We start from the raw sequence: 23,121 nt of genomic DNA on the forward strand, positions 1-23,121 counted from the left end.
GCACATGGCTCATGTATCGCATGTATCAGGGGGATTTGGAGATGCATATGCGCGCAATGCATAAAAGGTTCGGATTTCCCGTTCTCGATCAATGGGTGAGAGCTGACGTGTTATAGTTAGTGTTCCCATCGATACGAGTTGAAGGATGTTCTCCAAAGAGACACTGGTATCGGAACAACATCAAGTTCTGGGCCCTTAAGAAAACATGCTAATAGCGTCTTACGTGCTAGAACACGGCCCAATCGTGCGCACAGCACCGGACGAAGTGCACGTCAGCGACCCAAGTGCTATCCCTACCATATATCCTACGCAGCAGCCACTTGAAAAGACCGATTGGTACCTCACATATAGAGCGGTGAACCTTGGGCTCAGCCCCGATTTATTCACAGATGACAATGAGAAACACCATGCAGCTCACCGACGGACCGTCGGCTCAGTGTACACACTGAGCAGCATATTGAAGAACGAGCGGGCCTTGGACGAATTGATGACATTGTTCGGGAAAAGGCTCGGTGGATTTGCAGATCGTGAAGAAGACGTTGACTTTGGCTTATGGCTGGAAATGTGAGTGCGCCAGGTCACATGTCCTCCTCGGTTGCAACAACATACTGACCCACACGTACAGGTTCTCCTTCGACAGCGTAGGCGCCGTATTCTTCGGCCAGCCCTTCGGCTTCCTGGAAACGAGTTTAGACTATGGAAATTACATCGCCGCCGTACATACCGCCATGCCGATGAGCTCCGTCATCGCGATGGCGCCTCTGTGGTGCCGCGGGTACCTCCTCCAGATGGGCGTCATGATCCCCAAAGTCTTCAAAGCTATCATGGCTGTAGATGGTATCGGGCAGACTGCTGTTCGGGAAACAGGTGTTGCGCAGGAGAAAAGGGCAGAAGCGAATGCGCATTGTACGGATGTTCTGTCGCAGTTATTAGGGATTATGCGGGAGAAGGCAGACAGTCTGTCGATCGAGAAGATTCATGTTGAGATGTGGGCGGCCGTGTAAGCACCAGCCGTGGACACCAAGAACCTTTTTTTGCTAATACATGGTAGTATCGCCGGCTCGGACAGTACCTCCGGTGCTCTCCGCGCAATCTTCTACTTCCTCATGAAACATCCCTCAAAGATGGAAAGACTAACCCAGGAGATCGACGATGCGTTTCAGAACAGCACGCTCACCAGTCCCGTACAGTACAGTCAAGCTACCAAGCTATCCTACCTCATGGCCGTCATCCAAGAGTCGCTAAGACTTTTCCCGCCGTTTGGCGTGCCTATGCCGCGGTACGTGCCGAACGGTGGTCTGCATCTCTTCAGTCATCACATCCCTGCAGGCTTCAAGATCGGTATGAATGCCATGGTCACGCAATTCGACGAATCGGTCTTTGGCGAAGACGCGTGTGAGTTCCGTCCGGAGCGATGGCTCGTCAGCGACGCACAGTACAGAGCCATGCAGAAAGCTATGCTGGTGTTTGGCGCGGGGACTAGAACTTGCATTGGGAAGCATGTAAGTTGCCGACAACTGGGGTAAAGTTTGTTGTCGCGTTTACTGATGATGGTGCTGTACACAGCTTTCGAATGCGGAGATGTATAAGGTGGTGCCGGAGATACTGAGGAGGTTTACGGTGGAGATGGCGCATGATGGGCCTTGGAAGACGCATAATGCGACGTTTGTGCTTCAGAGTGATGTGATTTGTAGGATTAGGCGTAGGCCGTTTTGAAGAGCTGATATGCACGGGAACGTCAATTTTGGCGTCAGTTGTAGATGGCATGTTTTCACAACGCGTCACGCGTGCGCACGTGCGCAGTCTTGAGGCTAGTCTTGATTCGGCGATGCCGCGTCTACCCGGGGAATAACTTATCCCGCCTTCAGTTATGTACAGTCTCATTGCCTTCTATGTAAATGAATATTGATCCAGGTTCGCATTCGACGCGCGCTCAATGGACAAATCTACCCTGTAATGCATACTGCAGATGACTTTGTAGCACGACGCGCGACCGCTATGTAATGAAGTCTGGGGCGGGGCTAGCGCTATCGCGTGGATTCCTGCCGCCTGTTCTGATCAGCTTCTCCTTCGCCCACCTCATACAGGACAGAGACCAAATACCTTGAAGCCAACGTTGACGCTGGGTCACCTACTTTGCATGTTTTCATCTTGATGTACCTAGGTAGGCTCCAGTGTCTACTCAATACGACGCCGCTCTCTCGCATCACAGATCTCCGCTCTACACAGCGGACAGCGATTGCTATTCTTCTCGACGCCGTTGACCATATCTTCCAAGCACTGCGCATGAAACGCATGGCCGCATCCGACCTTCCAAGCCACCGTATCTGCGCTGCGGACGTCAAAGCGCTCCAAATCGACTGGACAGATGGCTTCAGTCCCAAGCTGGACAGGCGTAGCCACGCTCTTGGTCAGGATACGAGGTCCTGTCGCTTCGAACTCTACGTCTTCCAATGAAGCAGGCTCAAACTCAGCAGGGTCCTCCTCTTGCCATGCTTGTATAATGCGATCAGGAACACGTAAATTTGCGGTCTGAAACGGGATGTAGTTTCTCTGTTCGACGCTTCCCACGCCAAGACTGAGGTCATCGAACAGGGTTGTGGTTCGAGGCACATCCTTGAAGACGCTTTCTACACATCGCACAAGCCACTTGTACATGTGCCAGTTGAGAAGCTCTGTCTCTGTACTTTGAAGGATTTCCTTCGCTCGCAAAACAACAAAGTCGTGGATAGTACGATGATTTATATTAGCGCAGTGGATGCGCGCATCCAACGGCATGTAATTCCCTGGATCGCCAAACATACGCGACAGCTGATCGACGCGATACTCTGCAAAAGCCTCCACCAACGCTGGACTGGGTGCGTAATCTGTTTTCTCGAAAAGGTCGCAAATGTATGCGATGTGGTGGACTAAGAGATTAAGGACAGACTCAGCCGTCTTGAGGTGTCCAGTGGCCGGTGCAGGGATCAACAGTAAGTCGCCCAAATATGGAAAGTCCTCTGGATGCGATCGCTGTTGCACAAAGTTGTCAATATCGCTCGGCCGGTCGAAGTAATGGGGTTGTTCCTCTATCAACTGGGTCAGGAAAGCAGCGTATTGCCCGTCGTAGCCTAATTGCAGCATCCTCAACCACAGCTGAGTGTAGGCATCGACGCGTACATCCATGAACACTGCGTTTTGCTCTCTGTCCATCTGCTCTCTGTCCATCTGCTCTCTGTCCATCTGCTCTCTGTCCATGTAGTCGATCAGCTCCTCACGCCGCTCCATTAGCTCCTGCCACGCTTGTCCGAAATCTCCAGAGGGCGTGGAAGCGAGCGCCCCTAGATTCGCCGTCCATAGGTTCAGAGCCAGGGCCCGTTTCCTTGGGTAAGCGAGTGCGTATAATAACATGGTGTCGTATGCGGCGACGACTTTACTGCGAGCTTCATGTGTGTCCTCCGCTGCAGCGAGGAGAGTGTGCAGGTACGTTAAGGGGGTGGGCAGCTGGTGTTCTGGTTCTAGTAGACTGTCCATGATAATAGTAGAGTGAGTTGAAGACACGTGTACTTGTAGATCGGTACTGCAACTTCCTGTATGTCTACTGGTAGTGGAAATATCGGCCAGCTCACAACGCCTTTGTAAAAACTTACGATTTCACAAACACAAATTCCAGCAATGAATGGAATGTACGAAGCGTTGACAATAGTTGCGACCTGAAGTAACGAGAATCATCGCACTACTTCAGTACTTTGTGGTGAAGAGCCCGTGTGCTAATTGCTAGAAAGAAAGTGAAGTGTTTAACGAATTGCTATGGTAATAGTATAGTCGAATCGAAGGTCATTCACAAGCAACAGGTCAAGAATGAATTGTATGAAGATCGTTTTATTAATGTCTAGGGTGCTCTGTAAAGGAGAGGTGTCAAAATTTGGGATATCGCTAATTATTACAAGTTTTTCTCGTTCCAACCAAGAGCTATCTAACTAGAGTGGCTGCACGTGGGGTTGGTGGGAGCATTCTTTCCACCAAAGTACACCTTGTTGTAGACGTTGTCGCCAGTCCAAGCATCGGACGGGACCTTCGGGGGGTTGACAGGGCCACCCTCCTGTTGAGAATGAGGGAACAGTCCGAAGTTGGGTGAGACGACGTTGTCGGGGCATCCGAGCGCGGTCTTGCTGAGAATGGGGTCGAGGACTGAAAGAGCCCACGAGACACCCTTGGCGACATTCTCCTCGGTACCGCCAAGCGCAAGCGGAGTGATAGAGTTGAGACCTTGGTAGACATCGCAGAGCAGGGTCTGGACAGTCAACTTGCCAGTACCGACCTGAGCAACGCCAGGAACGATGATGTTGCGGGGGTAGATCTGGAGGAAGCCGTCGGAGAGGGCCTGAACCGCGCCGTACTGGGTGTCACGACGGTACCAGTTCTCGGGCCAGCGCTCGGGAACGTACTTGAACTCCTGGGTCTTCTCATCATACTCGGCACCGATGATGCTCATGATGCTCTTGTAGTTGGGCACACCACCGGCACCGTAGGTACCGTTGGAGAAGAACTGGGGGTAGAAGGAGAAGGCGGCGACAGAGACGATTTGGGGGAAGGGGAAGTAGTAGAGGAAGGGGTTGTTGTCCTTGGAGAAGCCGGCCGACTTAGCGTAGTGCTTGGCCATGACATCCATGGAGAACTCCTTCTTGGGGTCTTGGGCAGCATACCCGACCATCTGCTTCACCAGACGGGAAGAGAGATGATGGTTGTCACCGCATCCCATGTAGTAATCTGTCTCAATGTTAGTGTTCAGGTTCCGCCTTGAGAAGTCAGCAAACATACCTTCACGGTTGGGTGAAACATCAGCTTCGACAACAGAGTGCCTGTTGAGACCACCGATTCCGTTCTTTCCCGAGCCGAGATAGAAGGACAAGCCATCCAAATCTCCACTGCCCAAGACAGCGAACGTGGCTAGAACTGTGGCAAGTTCTACACCCATGTTGAATCCACGCCCAGTGGCCTCCAAAACCTGTCCGTAGGTGACGTAGCCATCACGGGGGAGATAACCATGATTGGCGAGCAAGTTCAGACCTGGGCATGGGCCACGAGAGTCGTTGGGACCAGGTGCCTTGAACTCGTAGCCAGGCTCAGGACGCAGGTTGCTTTTCTTGACGATGGCCTGACCGACTGAGGACAGAAGCCCATCAACAACGCCGCCAAGCGAGCCCAACAGGTTTCCGACTGGGTTGAGCAGCTGGGGTTCAGCGGCGCGGTTCGCAAGTTGTTCACGCTTGATCTCCCCACGGAGGAACTCCTCCATCTCTGGGCGGGAGTTCGCGCCCATCATGCCGGGGTAGGCGGCAGCGAGGGCTGGCAACGCCAGAGTGACTGATTGAGTGAACCTCATGATGTTGGTAGTACAAGATTGTCGGTATGAGGAGAGGAGGGGAGGTGGAGCAAGTGATGGCTCTGGCTGAAGAACTGATGTGGAACACACGGTGAAGAGGATTTATACACTTCTACTCCGCGCAGCTGCTTCTAACCCTCTCCACCGCTCCGGTAAAGCCTGCATGGATGGTATCTGTTGGCACCGTCCACGTTGAGTATGATCTTCATCAACAGTCGCCGAAGAAGTGTGTTGCGCTTCCATTTTCGTACGGTTGTCATCATGATCGCCAACTAGAACTGGGGGAGACTTAGTCAAAACGCCATGCCGCTACAGATCCACACAAGGATAAGGTAGAGCGCAGCAACCCAATCAGATGTTTCCGGATTATCCATTACCTACCTGAGTCGTGGTGCTCCGCGGCCAAGCACTTGAAAGCGAGTCATATTCATGGCATTTTGGTATTCGGCACAGCTCGAGTGACCCACTTGTATCCACACAGGGCGCCAGCAATTCACTTGGATCGAAGGCCAACTCCCCAGGATTAAGGTAGTGATCGCGATGATAAAGGAGGCGTTATCGATTGCTCTTAGCAGCTAACATTCACTTGGTTCGATCAAGCCACAATGGTGAGCGCGGTCTCCTGTCATCGAAGAAGTGTGGATGGGTGGAGCTGTCGAACGGTGTCAGTCGCAATTTCTGAACCATTGCAATGAATGTGAGAACGAATGCGATAGAGTTCTCGAAGCAGACTCCTGTGGCCTACACATCTCCCGTACATAGAGCAGGGGTTAGGTGACGGTAATAGATACATCATATCTTGGTGCACTATGCAGTAGCTTGCAGAATCGGCAGGTAGAATAGCGCCGGCTCTCTTATTTGGCGGAGAATTTGTACTCACCCTCGCCGAACGCTGGTAGTACACAGGGGCTCGCGGGATGCCTATGCGGCCCCATCGGGATCAGAACAGGCGGCCAATTAGCCTAATGCTATCTGTACAGGGCGTCCGCTGTGAACTTGCAGAGTCCACAGTGTGCTGGCGATATGACCGACGTCAGGATGCTGCAGGAAATATTGGCACACTCGCCAATGTGCCATGATGTGCCGTGATGGCAACCAGGATCGGATCGGAAATCCGTAGTTTGCTAGTGCTCGATACATGGAGATACGGTTCGGTTAGATTCACAGCGTCGATCCGGCTGATTGAGATCGGCGGCTCTGCGTTTCGCGTTGCGATCGAATTTTGGGAAGGAAATGATGCGAAAGTTGAAATCCCGCGTTCTCGCTCGATGGCGTTAGGTGGTCTGGCGTTTCGCTTGCCTGGTGGCAGAAGGGGAAAGGTCTTCACTGGCGACGTCACTGTGCTATCGCGGAGCCCCGTACCGACGACGATCATCGACGCTAGCGCCAACCTTAACCCCAAAACGCGACAACGTGGCGCTTTCGCTCGCGATGGCGCAGTGACATGGGACGAAGCCACTGCGCAAAAGAAATGTTGAGCTCGATACATGCCTGCCAGCACCAATCGCAATCTTTTCACCTCCCGAGGTACCAATCACGACTCTCACGTTGGTCATGACAAGGACAAGAGTCTAGGCGGTAGGTTGAGCTAAGGGAGCTGACTCTGATGCACGCATTACAGACCGCTTGCGCAAAGACATTTTGGCAATCATTGAGCGCGTCACGTTTTCGCGCTGTACACCTGGGGATCTACCGAGCCTAGGTGCCCCTGGCAATCTAACATCAGGAGCTTTTCACGGGGAGTTTCAAAGTCCCTTGAAATCCCCGGTTCCAGCGACGACCCCAGCTTGCGGAAGGTTTTGCTTTTTGGTGGGAGCCGGCACAAAATACTTCCACTGTTCCGTTCGAAATGCATCTGTGCTTCCGCCTACCGCTGAGGGGACCACGTCATCTTCCTGACTTCGCAAACTTTTTGGACCTCATTACCTTCAAACAACACCATCGATGAGTTCGGGCAAAAGTACAGGGCCAACGCAGAGAGCTTGGGGAGGTAATGAAGACGACATACTAGTCTCAAGGTCACTGAGAGTTGTCCGGTCCGTAGTCGTACCCACTCAGTCCAGGCGCGCTTGTCGACATGGACTCGATTCTGGGATTTGCGATCCTTAACATCTCACACAGCCTGCTGGTCTCTACAAGGTATCTTGTTGACAAAGTTGTGAGCGGCTTTCGCCGATGGCTTGTCAAGTAACAATAGATGCAGCGGACGACTGACCTAAGCATGGCTTCCGGCGACATCACGCAAAACACCAGAAGCTGTGCGAAGTTAGTCTGGCTCATTAATCTCTCGCCTGTTTGTTTCCTTCTAGCATCCTCCCAGGCGTCGACGTCCACTTAACTATCCTTGCGATTCCATCTCTTAGTTGCTATCTACTTTATCCTATAGTACTGCGATAACGCAGAGCGAAACGAGCTACTTACAGCTTCTACGATATTAACTACCTAGATAAAAAGATACTCTCACGAATAAGAGAGATAGCAGGTACAATATACTGTTGCCCCGCCTGTTCATAACGCGCGGTTCTGTTGACAGTCAGCAGTCCTCGAGGAATCTACGCTCATTCGTTAAAGCATCAAGCTATCCAGGTCATTGGGGTTGCAGAAGACATGAAAGGCTCCTTCTGCTATGCGACAACCGCTGTGCCGATGTTTGCTGCGAAGCAGATTAGTTTTTTGTCGATTCAGATGTACTTGATCTCTTCAACTTCGTGGCTCAGTACAACAAGCACAACAACGGTACCTGGAAGTCCATAGCATTGTGAGCTTGGCTACCTCTCGGACAATGTGCTTGACAATTCGATCTACAATGTCATTTCAATGACTACAAATGCTCCATACCTCATGAGACCATGTCATTCACTCCGACGCAAGCGATACCAAAAGACGAATCCACGACCATGGCGACGAGGACGCCTCCATCCCCTTTACCTATCCTGGTCAACATCCTACAATCTCACACAAGGACCCCAGAAGAAGGTTACGAAGTCCTGCAAGCCTACCAAATGTTCGTTGACTACGCCTCACAATGCCGCACTGATGATGCCTTTGTAGCTCTCCTCGACGCCACTGGCATACCTGAAGAATGGCACGACCTCCGTAGCTGGCTCCATACGCAACATCCTGATACCAACACTCTTGAAAGATTCCCCTCCCACTACGACGTCGCCACCGAACTCATCCGCAACCTACCCGAACACGACCGTCTAACGCTAGTGACAACCTCTAAGAGCTATTGTTATCACGTTGGCGAGCAGACAGGTTTTACGCTGAGAACTCTCATTCGACACGGAGGCTTCAAAGAGCTATTGAAATACATCATAAAACTGCAGCCACGATGTGCAGTGCAGACCAAGGAAAAAGAAAAAGAAATAGAGATAGCCATACACCGAGATCGGGAAACACATTTCATCGAAGCGATACGCAAACAAACTGATACTGTAGACCCGGATAAGATTAAAAATACGCTGGCTGTGTTCTCGGAACTCTCAGTGCGTGCGGCTGCTTTCCTCCAAAAGAGTGACTTCACGGTTACGCAGGAAACTGTCCACGAATTTTCCATGGATTCAATCATGTACACCCGTTCTATCGTATCAGAGCCTTTCAGCATGGTTCCACTGGCCGAGAGGTGCGATTTGGCGCGCCTCGACGTAGCAGTATTGGCACGCGCACTGTTGCACCAAGCACTCGCCATCGCGAAGGCAACTCCTGTACGGCAGGAATTAGCCTGGCGTCTCCATCACTGGATGGCGCATTGCGTGAAGGATGCCTTCAGGCTTGAAGTCCATAGCCACTTCCGCTACTTCGATATTGGAAATGCAGTGACCGAAATGATGCGCAGTCCATTCCGATGGCAAGGTTTCTTCGCTGCTAATCCGACGCCGCTTGCTAATTTCGTTCCTCACGGTTGGGAAGACCAGGATGGGGACCATTTCTCATATGGTGAGCTGACTATCCCGCCGCTCGAGGAGGAGGAGGATGAGCCTTGGTCCATGGAGGACGTGGATAGGGAGCCGGATAGTCCGCGACGGAGTGCGCGCATCTGCTCTTCACCGGTACGTGTAGCAAGTGAGATTGAGCCAGACGCTGCTTGCACAATATGTGGCGACGCGCTCGCTGTAGTCGAAAGACCATGTCTGCAAATGCCTATGCGTGCGCATTGCAGTGGGGGACACATGTATCACTATGAATGCTTGACGATGTTGATCAACGGCATTGATGCGTACGCAAATAAGTGCCCTGTTTGCCGTCAAGAGATTTGTTCATTGCGACGCAGCAAGCCTATCATTGACGACGACGAGATGGACGAAGAGTTGGACGATGAGTTGGACGAGGAGATGGACGAAGAGGTGTACGAGGTGGACGAAGAAGTGAACGAGTGGGTGAACGAGCGGGTGAGCCAGTGGGTGAACGAGCGGACCGACGAGGAAATGAACGAGGACATGGACGAAGAGGTGAACGAGGACATGGACTGATCGTAGGAATAAAAGTATAAAACCACTTGACGCTATGTTACAATACATGCAATCCTATCTCTCGCCATCCCACCAAGTAGCAACTCCGTTGTGACGCATTCTCACAAATAACCCACATCCTTCTTTGACTGCATGCCATCCTTGAAGTTCCCCCAAAATGTCTTGTCGTTCTTCCTCCGCACAATCGCAACTATGATGCCTATGAGAAGCCATAGGCACAGTATTGTCACGCTGAGAAAGATGACAGTATACAAGATCGCCTTTTCTAGGACTGTGAAATCCTTGTCGTTTTTGTCGCCTTCGCGTTGGAGAAGGACTGAGAATGGGGATTTGTATCGAGTGGAAAGGGTGGCGGGGACGGGGCTGGCTTGTATCGCGAGGCATAGCGAAAACAGGAGCTAAAGGCTATTAGCAAGTATGAATTTACTACAGGGTTCTTTGGCTACTTACCAACGCGAAGATTGACTTTGTAAGTGGCATGGCTTCTGCTAAGGGCATGTCGCGGAGTGGTGAGTATAGTGAGAGCAAATGCAGCGAATGCTTAGCGAAAGAGAAGTAGATTTGATACGATGCAGAAGAATATATCATGCGAGGTAAGAAGGACGAACTCATCATGCCGAATTTATGTAGCGCAGCACCGTTCGTATGTGAAGTTTCCACGACACGACACATGCCAGCGCTACTTTCCCTAGAGATGTGAACGGGTTCAATAAGGCGACCAAAAATGTATTTTGAAGCATTTTCATGATCAAGGTGCGATACAACGGTCATGCGCTGTGACAGATACTCGAAGCTCGAGAGTTCCATGTACCCAACTTCAACACTAGATGCTCTGGGCAGATACTACTCCCCAGAGCCTGCGGGACAGTCGCACACACCTGGATCCTCTCAATGGGATAGCCCTGATTCCAAGAACTGGCTATGCATCCACTACGTCAGTATTGTCGATCTGCAGAAAATAAGAGTTGAGCGCGTGAAGCAAAAACTCTTCCAACGCACCCACCACACTCCAACAGCCCACAACTCTTACGTCAAGCCCAAAGCAACGTGGCAAGAAGAAAGACTCATCTACTCGATACCGGAGTAGGGCCGTCCGTTCTCACTTCGCCCGGTGAAATGTGTCATGAAAGAGGTCGCTGATGAGTCCGGGTGACCGCGATCGATGTCTTCCAGTCACGCATCTCTGCGGCCTTGCGGCACAGTAGAGCTCGCCCTCCCGCCCAGCGTTGTGTGGAAGGAACCGTCGGTCCCACTGCGGCACACGCTCAATGAGACACAAAGAGCGGCAGCGGCGGCCAGTTCGCATGAGGCACGGCGTGAGAAGGTTCGGAACGCAGCGTCTGACTGTCGCGGACGTTCCCGTAGAGGCACAGTTACGCCCGTGTGCCTGTGCCTGACATGCGATGACGGGATGGGACCTGAGGGCTGAGGCCAGATAGCTACGCCGCAGGTACAATCTGTCGGATCAGAAGTCTTGACGCACTTTGCCGCACCTATGTGACTGCGCCGCAGAGTCTCGAGCCGTAGTATGCGCGGGGTTAGGTGATGGGTCTCGCAGGTCTTCTTCTAACCGACGGCCATACTAGATGGTAGTACGGTGTTGGTTCTGAAACGTCTTTGCATCGCCTCATTGCTGCATAAGTGTATTGCTTGCGATGCATTAGCGGGCTTGTCGTTCAATACTCACACCATGTGATGGCCGTTACTGCGACCTTTGATAGCGATTACGCAGTGAGGTATGTTGTCTCACTCTGTAACACGGGTTCGCAACGCCTTCCAGAGACATAAGCGACTTCATCTCGGTTGATGTAATGTCTGGAAGGCCTAGTCCTCTGTATAGCCGTATATGCAGCCGGTGAACCGAATGATCAGTCTATACTATCATGTCTTGCCCCGCGGTATCCGCTCTTACAAGGTCGTATTGGGATTACGTTGACCTGCGGATTTCAACGACCACATCTGCGACCGCTGTTAGTGCATTTGAAAGTTTCAGTATGTCTTGTTGGCCGGCAGTTCGGTCGGAGGTACTTCTAAGCGCCGGCTTCCGACCGTAGGATTGGTCCTCGAGCATGTAGTCGTGTTGGTTCCAGTACTAATGAGTAGCCAGAGTGGCTGTCACAGCAGGCGATTTACCAAAACTCGCTTGCAAGTAGCTGTTCATTTATCGAAAAGAGGTAAGCTGCAGTAGTAAGGCGGCAATGTAGCAAGTGATAGCAGTAGAGAGTGCTTCGAGTAGCTCGCAAATCCAAAAAGGGTTAGTGAGCTGAGGCTGCGAGCAACAAAATGTGTAAATTGACAAGCACCCAAAGCATCGCCTCAGCCAATCCTTCTATTTCGAACTTTCTCATAGGGCTGAGTCATGTGGTTTGCCTGAGGCTCTTTCTCCTGGGTAGAAAACACGATGGGAAGATGGGAGACAGTGGTTGAGTGGTGGCTTGCTGGGCGGCGCTTACAGGTTGGGTGGGGGTGGGGGACTTGCTGAAGGCTTACTCATTCGTCCAATAGGGAGAAAGCGAAGATGTGCGATGTACAATCCCGTAGGTGCCGGTGTCGCAACATGAGAGGCACGTCGAAGAGAAGGCAGCAGATTCGGAGGGCATATGGATGCTCAGTATTCTGGGCATGGCGGAGCCAGGCACGTGTGGGAGCAGACCAGGCTGCGATGGCACATGGCTGCCTGCAAACCTTCTTCCGGCCGATGCATAACGCGATCGGGATTCAAAAGTTGATTGCTAGCGAAGACGATGCCGTCATTGCGACGAATGATGAAGAAGTCGCGATGATGTGCTGCTGGTGATGACAGTTTTGGCGAGGCAGACTTTGTCGGTTCAGCCTCATGGAGGATTAGCCGGGAGGCAGACATGTGGGTGGAGCTACTTTTAGGCACGGGAAGCAACGACGCTAGTCCTGTTTGGGCCTGTATCTGGACTGCCCCGCGCAAGATGGAAGGCAGAGGTACAGCCCTGCCACGGCGGTGAGGCTGTGATGGTTTGGCGCACGATGAGGTAGTGTAGATACAGGTGAAAGAGGAAGAGGATGCTGCCCAGATGCGGCTGTTGCATATCGCAATATTGACCGATGCATGCCATGTAAGCGACAGAGGGTGGGTGTAGTCGACGAAGGATCAGCTACCCAGCCGAATCAGATAGCTTTCGCGACAGGAGTGGGTCCAGCACGTGCCCGACTGTGATTGCATCCTTCGATCAAGCCATGCCCGTTGTGACGGACATAATCTGCAGCGTGAGGTGATCCTACTCGAATTATCCTGCCGTGTGATTCCTGCCTCTGCCTCCCGGCGACCTGTTTGCGGGGACGCCGACAGTCGAGTCTCCCTAAAGTGGCTGTTGTCTGGGTACGTCATTTCGGCGAGCGCGACACCAGCACCAGCTCTATCATGCCGATGATCTTGATCTGAGTGTGGCATCTCCATGTGTTCCGAAAGGGTAATCCATTCGCCGTAGATCTATCCAGATGGTAAGTACCGGCGGGCTGACTTCGGTGTTTCCACAACCTCAGGAAGGAGAGAACCAGTCCAGCCCGAGCAATCGCCTGAATCGCGCCATCAGCGGGTCGCGGCAAAGTGCTCTCGACCTCCATCCATGAATGTCTCATTGTGACCCACCCGCAATGCTCCACGCGATGCAGCCTCCCTGGACCTTGCTGCTTGGACAACAAACGCATGGTTGTGACGAAGCTAGGTCGGCTGCCCAGCACGTGCCTCTCATTTCTCAACATCCCGCACTAATCCCATCGCGCTTTGAACCTTTCCGGGCGGGCCAACGGTGATCACTGGCGCGCTCGTACGTTACAGAGCGCTGGATTGGTCATGTCTCAACGCACAGGTCTTCGTCGGACGAAATCGAGTGTCTAGCCCTACGGCTATTGAACTATCAAGCTTGTAGGCCGTCGCCTGTCAACAAACACCAGCGCCGCGGAGAGGGGCCACATCTGCAAGCTGCAAGTCAAGTCAAGTCATCTCGCTTGATCTTCTCTACACCCTAGACGCGCTCATCAGCCGACGCGACCCAAGCTGCAAGAGCTCGACGGCATCCAACCCAGACACGTGCCGAAGCGAGCAACGGCCCTGGAGGCCGCTGGATTGAGCTCCCTATTCATCAAAGATTACCGGCTATACTGCGTCTTACGCCCCCATTGAGCAAATAATGTCATTGTCCTCACACATTCGGTAAAGCTCTCACCGCTTGAGTTTCACATCGCTCTACATGCTCAAGGGACGAAGGTATAGCATGCGGGACGTTGCGGTTCATTTCCCACCATGCTAAGCTGAAGTGGTGCTATTAGGCGATCTCTGCCGGCTGGCAGCCTCGCGAAAAGATCATGGTGCCAGACCCGACCCGCGCACCCAACGCTTGAACCAAAACAGCAAATGCCATGGTACAGCTCAAACTAACTGACAAGGTTGTAGTTCATGGAGTCGCGAGAGCCGCTGATGGAGCATTGCATAGTCTATGGGCCGCGAGAGCACGTCGATTGCACCTGAAATACGCGCCGGCTACGAACTAACAGCTCTGGTCACCTCACCCTACTCCACGGGTCACGATTCGTCTGCCCTGGTCCAGCTTACCAGGATCCCTGCCTCTAACCATCGTCTCGGTTGCGGAGGAGCTGAGTCCTCATGAAACAGACAGCGGTCCTGGCCCGACAATCAGGCTCGCCAGCGCCCAAACGCGCAAGAAGCTGCTTGTCCCATGTGCAAGGCGACCGCCATCGTCAATCTGAAGGCGGCTCCGCCGGCTGGGGTTGTCTGCATGGGGTTCTAAGCTGCAATCCTCAGATGTGCAAATGCAGGAGCTTGAGCCCTGAAAACCGGTGAAGGCTGTGACGTGCGTGATGCAGTCGTCCTGTGTGCCGAGCAAAGCGCGTCGATGCTCATCAAATCCCCAGCGGTCCCCATGCCTGTGCGAGCCAGTGCAAATCAATGCAAAAGTGGATGCCGTCGTCCGGCGCCTTTTCATTTGCCTTGTGCCTTGAAGGCTGAGGAAGCTTGGTCGACGTGTTCCCAAGCTTTGCGCGAGCACTAAACCATCAGGCCCCCCGCCTCACGAGTAGCCCTACGCCCATAGCGGGCTGCCGTGTGGAGATTGGGTGAGGGTCAGGGACTGCGGGACCATCTGAAGCCGCTTCATGTCCTCGCGGAGGGACTGCTTACCGTGCTTACGCCTTGGACATTTGCACCTGGACGAATGAACACAGCAAGCCGGTGGGTGCGAGGCGGTCGGCCACGAAGAGTGTGTTACAACTCTCGCCGTCTTTCCCATCGCCGACTTGTTATTCGGCGACGAGATACATTGCAGTTGTCCTGCGTGCTGTAAGGTGTCTGGCGCATGGATCCCTGGTAGGGCTGGTGGGCTTTGACAGGCGAGACTACACATCTGCCGCTCAGTGCACCTAACAATGCCATGTCCACCAATGAGGGCGCAGGGCACCGCGAAACTGTCGGACATATCTTGCTCTGCAGGGGCGAGCATCGCAAACCCGACGCCTGCAACGACGCGATTGCTCAGCATCCTTCGACAAGCTTCTCTGCAAGGCACAGCGTATGTCGTTGCGATGACAGCATGGTGCGGTGCTGCACCGTGGTGTAAGCAGCAGCATGGGCACCGTTGCAGGAGGGCTGAGCACGGTCATGCTCCACGCGAGTCTCTATTTCGGGTCCCCCATGGCTCTCCCAAGCCACGCTCCTCTTAGCAGCCAGCGTGAGGTTTGAGGCGGGAACGGTCCGCAGCCTGGCCTAGCGGTGCCCTCAGGCTGTCCACTCGCATCCCGGCCATGTCCCAATTTTGGTGCGCGGACGCCCTGTTGCTCAGTGTGACTGACGGAACCGTTCGCCTGCACGCCCGCAGCCATGCCCGTGGGCTCAAGCCATCGACTTGCTGTAAGATCGGCCAATGCACTGCCTATGGTGGACACCCTGGAAAGCTCCATGTCTACACCCTGGACATGTCGGCTTGCAGCGTCTATGACCCTCGTCAGTTTCCAACCCCCATACTCGAGTACCCTCCTCGTTCGGGGTTGGCTCAGGCACAGCCCACAGATATTTACAGTCTCTCCATCCACAAACCTATCCGGGCGCAGCAAATTCACTCTACAATCATCGCAAATGCCTTGTTTTGGTCCGGCTTTCTTTCCCAATTAGGTCTACTACACACCACGTTAACTCTTCTCCCCTGGCGGCTGTTCCTTAATTCAAACTTCCGTCCCCCGGCTGCCTATCATCATCCCGTGGGAAAGCACCGACTCGTCCAAGACATGACCACTAGCTCATAGCCGTCTATCGTACCACCAAATCTGGAACGTTTAGCACACATTATCCACATCCCCACTTGAGCCTCTGACCCCCGTTGTTCTCCAACTCAGATATATACCATCCATCGCCTCGTCCCTCAGTCATGTCCGAACCAAGTGAGACCGGAGGCCTCCCATTGGACTTGAACACACACCAGCAACAGCAACCTACAGGCAGCACCATTCATCAACCATCACCACCTCGTGTCGACTACCGCAAAACATCACAGTCATCTAACGATCTACCCAAAGCATCCAAGGCTGCCAGCCCTCGCCGTCGTCCTGGAACCACCAAACAAGCGCCGTCCGGCCCCCACACCGGTTCCTCCCGCTCTGAAGAACAGCCAGGCTTGAGCCCTACCAACATGTCATCTCACAACAACATCCATTACACCCGGACTGGGCGTATCAGTAAAGCAAAGAAGGGACTTAAAGTTCATAATTGCGAGAACTGTGGAAGAGTAAGTTATTTCGATTCCATACCTCTTTCAGCCCTACGATGTATGTGGCGAGCTGTGCATGGGCCGCCACTGTGGTATTGCATCTCATCACACGTAGACTCATCTATGTAACGCTATGCATCTCAACCACTTCTGCAGGAAACCTTGCTGACGTACCATCAGTCTTACACCCGCGCCGAGCATCTAAGGTCAGACGGTTTCCACGAAAAGCCGGAATACCACTAACAGTATACACAGGCGACACCAGAAAAACCACGCCCAGGAAGATGCGCTTATCTGCCAAGTCCCTGGATGCGGCAAGACCTTCGTCCGTGTTGATCTTCTCCAAAGACATCAGGAGCGACAGTACGCGGAACCCAGAGTGGTCTCAACAGCCATGCTGACTTCCAACAGCAACGAGCCTGCGAGAGACTCTCCCGAGCAAAGTCCAGAAGGCTCCCCAGAGCCCACATCCATGTCTTTGCCCGCTCTCGAGCAGCCTATGATGGAGATGACAACCAACTCCGCAAGCACATCCTTTTACGAGACCGTATCTCCCGTGCAGGAGACGGCGCCATTTACAAGGTACAATCACGCCTCGTTTCGTACTCCCAGAACGCCTCAGCGTCTTTCGTTAAATCCCAGTCTCATTCCTCGTTCTTCTCCTCAAATCACGTCCAGCCCCAAGTGAGTTTCATTATACATCATCGAGCACTTATTTTCTTCTCTCAATTCGTCTCTTATCTTCTGCTTGGATGGCTGCTAATGCTCTTTTAGCCAACCAAAACATCATCGCTCGCACATCAACCGCCAGTCTGGATCAATGTCGGTAGCAATGGAAGCTATGACACCGGCTCTATGGCACGAGCCATACAGTCCCACCCCAGGGTACTCCTCATCGAGTGGGTATGCATCGCCGATCGCATCGACCGACTTCTCCGTGTTTGGCAACCCATCCTATCGAGCACGCACGCCCTCGAACGCATCCATGATGGACCCATCCTGGGGATACCCATCACGATCGCCGGCCTCGACCACCTCAACGATGGCATACACATGGGGTTCGAACGACAAGGGATCAACAGCCCCTAACCTCGCCTACATGAACGCATGCTCCTTCCCTATGACGAACATGTCGATACCGACAAGCATGGATGCGATGACCGGGTACGGACACTTCGGTCCTAGAACACTGGTCCAGAGGGACGAAGAAGAGGGGGTGATGCTCTTTGGAGAAGAACAATATGGTATGGCTTCGATCGCACACACCCAACCGTTTGAGCAATATCTTGACTATTTCTGGAGGCTCTTTCATCCCACTTTCCCCATTGTCCATCGACCTACCACTCTGAACCCGTCACCGATGCTGCGCGCGGCCATGATCGCTATCGGCAGCCAGTACTCGGCCGATTCGAGCGACAAGAAAAAGGGCCGAGACCTCCACGACCGATGCTTGAAATTGCTTGAATGGGTAGGTTAGATGCTTGGGCTTACGATCATCAACTGACTTGTAGCAGAGGGATCTCAAGGGTTCGACGGAACCGGACCGGTTATGCGATTTTCAGGCGATGTTTCTCATTGAGGTGTTGTCTCAGTACCGTGCTCGTCGGGCAGCCAAGGTCTTGTCGTCACGCTTCGACAAGGTATACCACAAGGTAGGTCGAGCGTCATTGCAGGCAGCGACGGTCGGCTAACAACACCAGGCGGTTGAAGATTGCAGGAGCACGACTTCGAAAGCAGCAGAGCTATTAGCTAGCCTCGCACAACTCGAGCAGGTCACACCGGAGCACTGGACCAGCTGGGTTGAGCTAGCTACCTGGCAACACTTGTTCTTGTCTTGTTACATCCTTGAGTCGCAGCAGCCTATTCTACTCGCCCGCGAAGCTCTGACTTCTCTCATCCATGACAGCCGCTTCGACATCCCCTTCCCAGCGCATGGTTCTCTCTGGGATGCGACCAGTCCCATCGAGTGGGCTGCAGCTGCTCAGCAGTACCCTTACACGCCATCATACGTCGACGAGGTTACTTCCACGTCCCTACCAAGGCCTCTCGATACCTTCCAATCATCTGTCATCCTCTCCGTGCACTACAGTCGCCACAAGGCCTCAACACCATACATGTCCTCATCGACGACCTCAAGCCTCGAACATCTGCTTGACGACGCACCTGCCACTAAGCGCATGCTATCCGTAGCAAGGCTAGTACAAGTAACACCTATTCGCGCCTTGTTGGCTGTCGCATGCGAGTCATGGATCTTCTCCGAGAAAGTCGCTACCGCCCAAGCTTTCGCAGCGTTGAAGACCACCCTCCGCACATGGATCGCACAGCTATGGTGCACGACCGAGACGGAAGGCGCGCCCGTCAAAGAGGCACTCAAACTCTCCATCGACATCCTCCAACAAGCCGTCTCGGAACAAAGAGATCGCATCCCCCTAGAAATGGGCACAGACATGTCCGTCTTCTTCGCCGCCCTGGTTCTCTGGGCTATCACCGTCGCAGCAACTACCCGCACCAAAGCCGCCCATCAGAAGGCCAGACAGCAAAACCGGCGACCAAGCAACTCCGAGTCTCCACCGATATTCTCCCCTACGACATGGGCCTCAGCACCACCAACCTCCTCTTGTTCCTCCACCTCAACCAGCCAACCCCACTCCCCCATCATCTCCGCCACACCCGAAAACCCTCTGTTGTCGCACGCGCAAATCATCATCAATACGATTTCTTTCCTCACAGACACCCTCGCCATGTCCGATACCACGGCTTCCACACACCAGCATCTTGCAGACCATGCGCGCCGCCAGACAGGTTGTATCAGCCTGCTACTGTGGGTCAAGCTTCGTCTTCGTGGTGTTTCACTTGAAGATCAGAGCGGTGCTGCGGCTGATGCGTCTAGTGAGGGGCTGGGTGAGCTTTTGGAGGGTGTGGTGGGGTCTATTGAGACGATTTTGAAGAAGGGGTGGGGGGATTGGGGGATCTGAAGTGATAGCTTTTCTCTTCCCCTTCCTTCTTCTTTCTCCAGGTCCTGCACTTTTGCATTTTGGTCTTTTTTCACACTTGCATATGCTTTCGTCGCGTTACGATACTATATTCTCCTCTTCTGACTTCTCTTCCTTCACTTTCCTCTTAGCGCAGCATTTCGGCTTGTATGGGCAAGAATACGGTCTCATGTTTTGTTTACGGCGGATACCCCTGTCTACATAGTTCTTCTCACGCGTTCACGCTGCATGGCTTGCTTTCTGCGGTATAGACTGCATCTTCCATGATTACGTTTACGTCTCGGTTTATCATGTCATGTCATTTACGCTTCATGTACGAATACTTCTGCAATTACATTGCTGTGCCTAGCTATATACCATCTTTCTCTTCTACTTCATAAGTCACCTGTACATTAGAATCCCGCAATAGAGCTTTCCTATTTGCACAATCTGATTCATCTACCTCGTAAGGCAAGATCAGCCTTATCCAGCTAAACCACCCCTGCGCCTTTTAACCATGAAAGATCATCGCAGGAATCGCAGGGCGATATCCTTTCCTCCATTTACGCCACCTCGGCGGTACATTGTGTGCTGAATCCTGCAGGAATGCATGAGCTTACGTGCGTCTAGTTAGGCAACCAACCTCCACCACCAACAACACCAACACAGATTCCACGTGGAAAAGATCCTCAAAAACATCTCAACGCGGTATACTAATGACGGTACGTAATTTGGTAATTTGACAGACATACGAGAGAAGTGAGCAACTACGACCACGAGAGAAGTATTCACGCCCACCGCCCCCTAACCCACTCAACCTCCCTCTCCGTCCTCCTCCACCCCCCACTCTCACCCACCCTCCCTTTATCTCGCACATACAGTAATTCATCTCCCCTCCGCTGAACACGTACCTTCTCTTCCTTCTCCACCTCCTTCTCCTTCTCCCTCCTCTTCTCCCTCAACAACACCGCATACTCCGCCTCACAACTTCCAACGCGCTGGGCGTACGAACTTGGCTGATACCCACTATACCCATACCCACACACTTTACTACACTCGATTTCGTGCGCAAGACTCCTATGCGCTACTTCCGCGGCGTGACTGGGCGTGTATGCATGGCGCGCGGGACGGGTTGTGAACCAAGACGGGAGGCATTCGCTGTGGGTTTCAGACTTGTAGGACGTGTGACGTGAGGGCTCGGTGAGGCGCGTGAGATATGGTTTTGTTGCGTAGGAAGTCGTGGTGGAGATGTTTTCGTGGGTGGAGAGGGAACGGCGCGTGGAGTGGGCGGATTTGGTGGTGAGGAAGAAGGGTGTCATGGTCGTGTATTGCGCGTTGCGTGTAGGGGAGTTCCGTGATCAGTGATGTTCTGGTTGTTCTGGCTGTTCTGGATAGTAATGTGTGTAGACCTGTGTGATATATGATGTTCAGCTTGACAAGTTTGTTGATGGATGTGAGACTCATGGTTTGCTGGTTGGACTGGTGGTGTCTGGGAAGGTCTATTGATCTGGAGACAATGCGGAGAGAAATGTCTTAGATGGTGTACAGTGGTTTCTAGACACTGAGAGACGTGTCTGGATGTGAGTCTGAATCCCGCTGGATTGACGAAAACGCAAACACGGTATAGTATAGGAGAAAACTGCATTTGTCAAGACACGATGTGTCGTCCGAAGATGTAGAAGAACTTATGGATATCGCAAAGGTATACTGCCTGATCTCATACACTGACCTCCGTTCCCCTTCCTCATATTACTCATGCCCTACAACTTCGACCTCCGCTGGAGATATAGCTTGATAGCAACCGCCGCTGTACTTGTTAGCTTGACGGACACGCTTGCCACCACACGCATAGGTCACTTACCAACAATAGCCGCCAAACTCTTGACGCCCAGCAATCCCATAAACCATGAACCCCATCCAAAAGCCCTGCCCTCGCGATCGAAGTTGGGCTTGATGTCGTTCATGCCGATGAACTTCTTCTGCTTGGCAGCTGTGTATGGTGGGTACCTGACATCCATGAGACCCTCAATCCACGCTGGTGTTGTGGTAACACTCCTGCGGTGTGTGAAAGTGTCGAAACTGGCTTTGCCTCTGTATGCGCCCTGTCCACTTGTTCCGACACCGCCGAAGGGCATGGTGGGAATGGATCCGTGGAAGAAGCCGTCGTTGAGGGAGGCACCGCCACTGCGTGTTTGTTTCATGATCTGTTCGAGCTCGGCCTTGTTGCCAAAGGCGTAGGTGCCGAGCGGTGTGTCGTGGATCTCGTTTGCGATCTTGATGGCTTCGTCGAGGTTGGCGACGGGGAGGATGGGGAGGAGGGGGCCGAAGGATTCGCTGGTGACCATGCTGTCGTTCATGTCGCTGATCTGGACGACAGTGGGTTCGATGAAGAGGTCGGATTCGTCCATTGTGCCGCCGAGGACGATCTTGCCGTTGCTGTCGTCAATCATCTTCTTCATGCGCTGGAACTGGCGCTCGTTGACTATGCGACCGTAGTCGGGTGACTTTTGGGCACCCTCTGGATAGAACTCCTTGAGCTGCTTCTTCATCTCCTCGATAAATGCAGGTACCATCTCACGATCGACGAAAGTGCAGTTGTGACTGAGACAGACCTGACCGGCGTTGAGTGTCTTTGCCCATAACAGTCTCCTTGCAGCAAGCTTCATGTCCGCATGCTTTGTGACGATAGCAGGGTTCCTGCCTCCCAGCTCCAGTGTCAAGGGTGTGAGGGTCTCGGCTGCCTTCTTCGCGATGATCTTGGCGACCATCTCTCCACCAGTGTAGAAGATCTTGTCCCACTTCTGGTCTAGCAAGGCTGTTGTCTCCGGGATGGCGCCCTGGATGCACGTGTAGCATTCGGGGTCGAGGGAGTCGCGCATGATCTTCTCGATGGCGACGGCGGCATTGGGGGCGGATTCGGAGGGCTTGACGACGGCAGTGCATCCTGCGGCGATGGCACCGATGAGAGGGCCGAGGGTGAGTTGGATGGGGAAGTTGTAGGCTCTGGTCTCGTCAGCTAGTATCTCTCAACATGCAAACGCGACATACCCAATGATCAGCGCAGTGCCCAACGGGTCCTTCTTGATGCGCGGGCGGAGCGGCATGTTGGTCCAGGGGATATCCGTCGCCTTCTCGTCCTTGGCAAAGCGCGGGACGTTGTTGGCCATCCAGATGCAGTCGTTCATGCACCACGAGATCTCCGTCAGGTATGTCTCGAATGATGGCTTGCCCAGGTCGCGCTTGCACGCCTCCTTGATGAGCTCCTCATTGTCCTTGAAGCCCCAGTAGAGCTTGCGCAGCTGCTGAATGCGGTACTCGAGCGGCTTGGTCTTGTGCGAGAGGAAGCTGGCGCGGACTTTGGCGCATGTGGGCGCGATGTCGTCCATGGGCGTGTGCTCGAAAGCTGCTATTTCCGCCATTTTGAGCTGCGATGGGCGTCCTGGAGGTTCAATGGAGAAACTCTTGGATAGGCCTGGGGTGTGGAGGTTGGTTCAGGAGCTAGGGAGACGCCAATGGCGGGCTATAAGGTCCAAGGTTGAGGTGCAGGGCGTCTTGACGGCGTG

The 23,121-nt window shown here is 53.2% G+C and overlaps 7 protein-coding genes across 7 annotated transcripts; 3 read left to right on the forward strand and 4 right to left on the reverse strand.

Annotated features, from left to right (window-relative positions):
• Positions 1-205: 205 nt before the first annotated feature.
• Positions 206-1,526, forward strand: ACRTS1 (Cytochrome P450 monooxygenase acrts1; the record flags this gene model as incomplete). Its single annotated transcript, XM_051445789.1, has 3 exons — positions 206-564; positions 626-1,000; positions 1,052-1,526. The coding sequence occupies 3 exons, from the start codon at positions 206-208 to the stop codon at positions 1,524-1,526; spliced, it is 1,209 nt and encodes a 402-aa protein (XP_051302556.1).
• Positions 1,527-2,178: 652 nt separating this feature from the next.
• Positions 2,179-3,513, reverse strand: J4E86_005255 (uncharacterized protein; the record flags this gene model as incomplete). Its single annotated transcript, XM_051445790.1, has 1 exon — positions 2,179-3,513. One exon carries the CDS (start codon positions 3,511-3,513, stop codon positions 2,179-2,181), a length of 1,335 nt encoding a protein of 444 aa, XP_051302557.1.
• Positions 3,514-3,955: 442 nt separating this feature from the next.
• On the reverse strand, positions 3,956-5,365 carry J4E86_005256 (uncharacterized protein; the record flags this gene model as incomplete). Its single annotated transcript, XM_051445791.1, has 2 exons — positions 3,956-4,749; positions 4,801-5,365. The coding sequence occupies 2 exons, from the start codon at positions 5,363-5,365 to the stop codon at positions 3,956-3,958; spliced, it is 1,359 nt and encodes a 452-aa protein (XP_051302558.1).
• A 2,897-nt stretch (positions 5,366-8,262) lies between these two features.
• J4E86_005257 (uncharacterized protein) lies at positions 8,263-9,837 on the forward strand (the record flags this gene model as incomplete). The annotated part of the gene is made up of 2 exons (XM_051445792.1): positions 8,263-9,417; positions 9,643-9,837. 2 exons carry the CDS (start codon positions 8,263-8,265, stop codon positions 9,835-9,837), a joined length of 1,350 nt encoding a protein of 449 aa, XP_051302559.1.
• A 101-nt stretch (positions 9,838-9,938) lies between these two features.
• On the reverse strand, positions 9,939-10,317 carry J4E86_005258 (uncharacterized protein; the record flags this gene model as incomplete). The annotated part of the gene is made up of 2 exons (XM_051445793.1): positions 9,939-10,235; positions 10,288-10,317. The coding sequence occupies 2 exons, from the start codon at positions 10,315-10,317 to the stop codon at positions 9,939-9,941; spliced, it is 327 nt and encodes a 108-aa protein (XP_051302560.1).
• A 5,930-nt stretch (positions 10,318-16,247) lies between these two features.
• On the forward strand, positions 16,248-19,561 carry J4E86_005259 (uncharacterized protein; the record flags this gene model as incomplete). Its single annotated transcript, XM_051445794.1, has 5 exons — positions 16,248-16,604; positions 16,867-17,168; positions 17,361-18,054; positions 18,101-18,238; positions 18,287-19,561. The coding sequence occupies 5 exons, from the start codon at positions 16,248-16,250 to the stop codon at positions 19,559-19,561; spliced, it is 2,766 nt and encodes a 921-aa protein (XP_051302561.1).
• A 1,757-nt stretch (positions 19,562-21,318) lies between these two features.
• On the reverse strand, positions 21,319-22,977 carry J4E86_005260 (uncharacterized protein; the record flags this gene model as incomplete). Its single annotated transcript, XM_051445795.1, has 3 exons — positions 21,319-21,365; positions 21,420-22,561; positions 22,607-22,977. The coding sequence occupies 3 exons, from the start codon at positions 22,975-22,977 to the stop codon at positions 21,319-21,321; spliced, it is 1,560 nt and encodes a 519-aa protein (XP_051302562.1).
• Positions 22,978-23,121: the final 144 nt, after the last annotated feature.

Source organism: Alternaria arbusti (genome assembly GCF_024043155.1).
Source record: "Alternaria arbusti strain BMP 1465 chromosome Unknown scaffold_6, whole genome shotgun sequence".
NCBI classification, from domain to species: domain Eukaryota; kingdom Fungi; phylum Ascomycota; class Dothideomycetes; order Pleosporales; family Pleosporaceae; genus Alternaria; species Alternaria arbusti.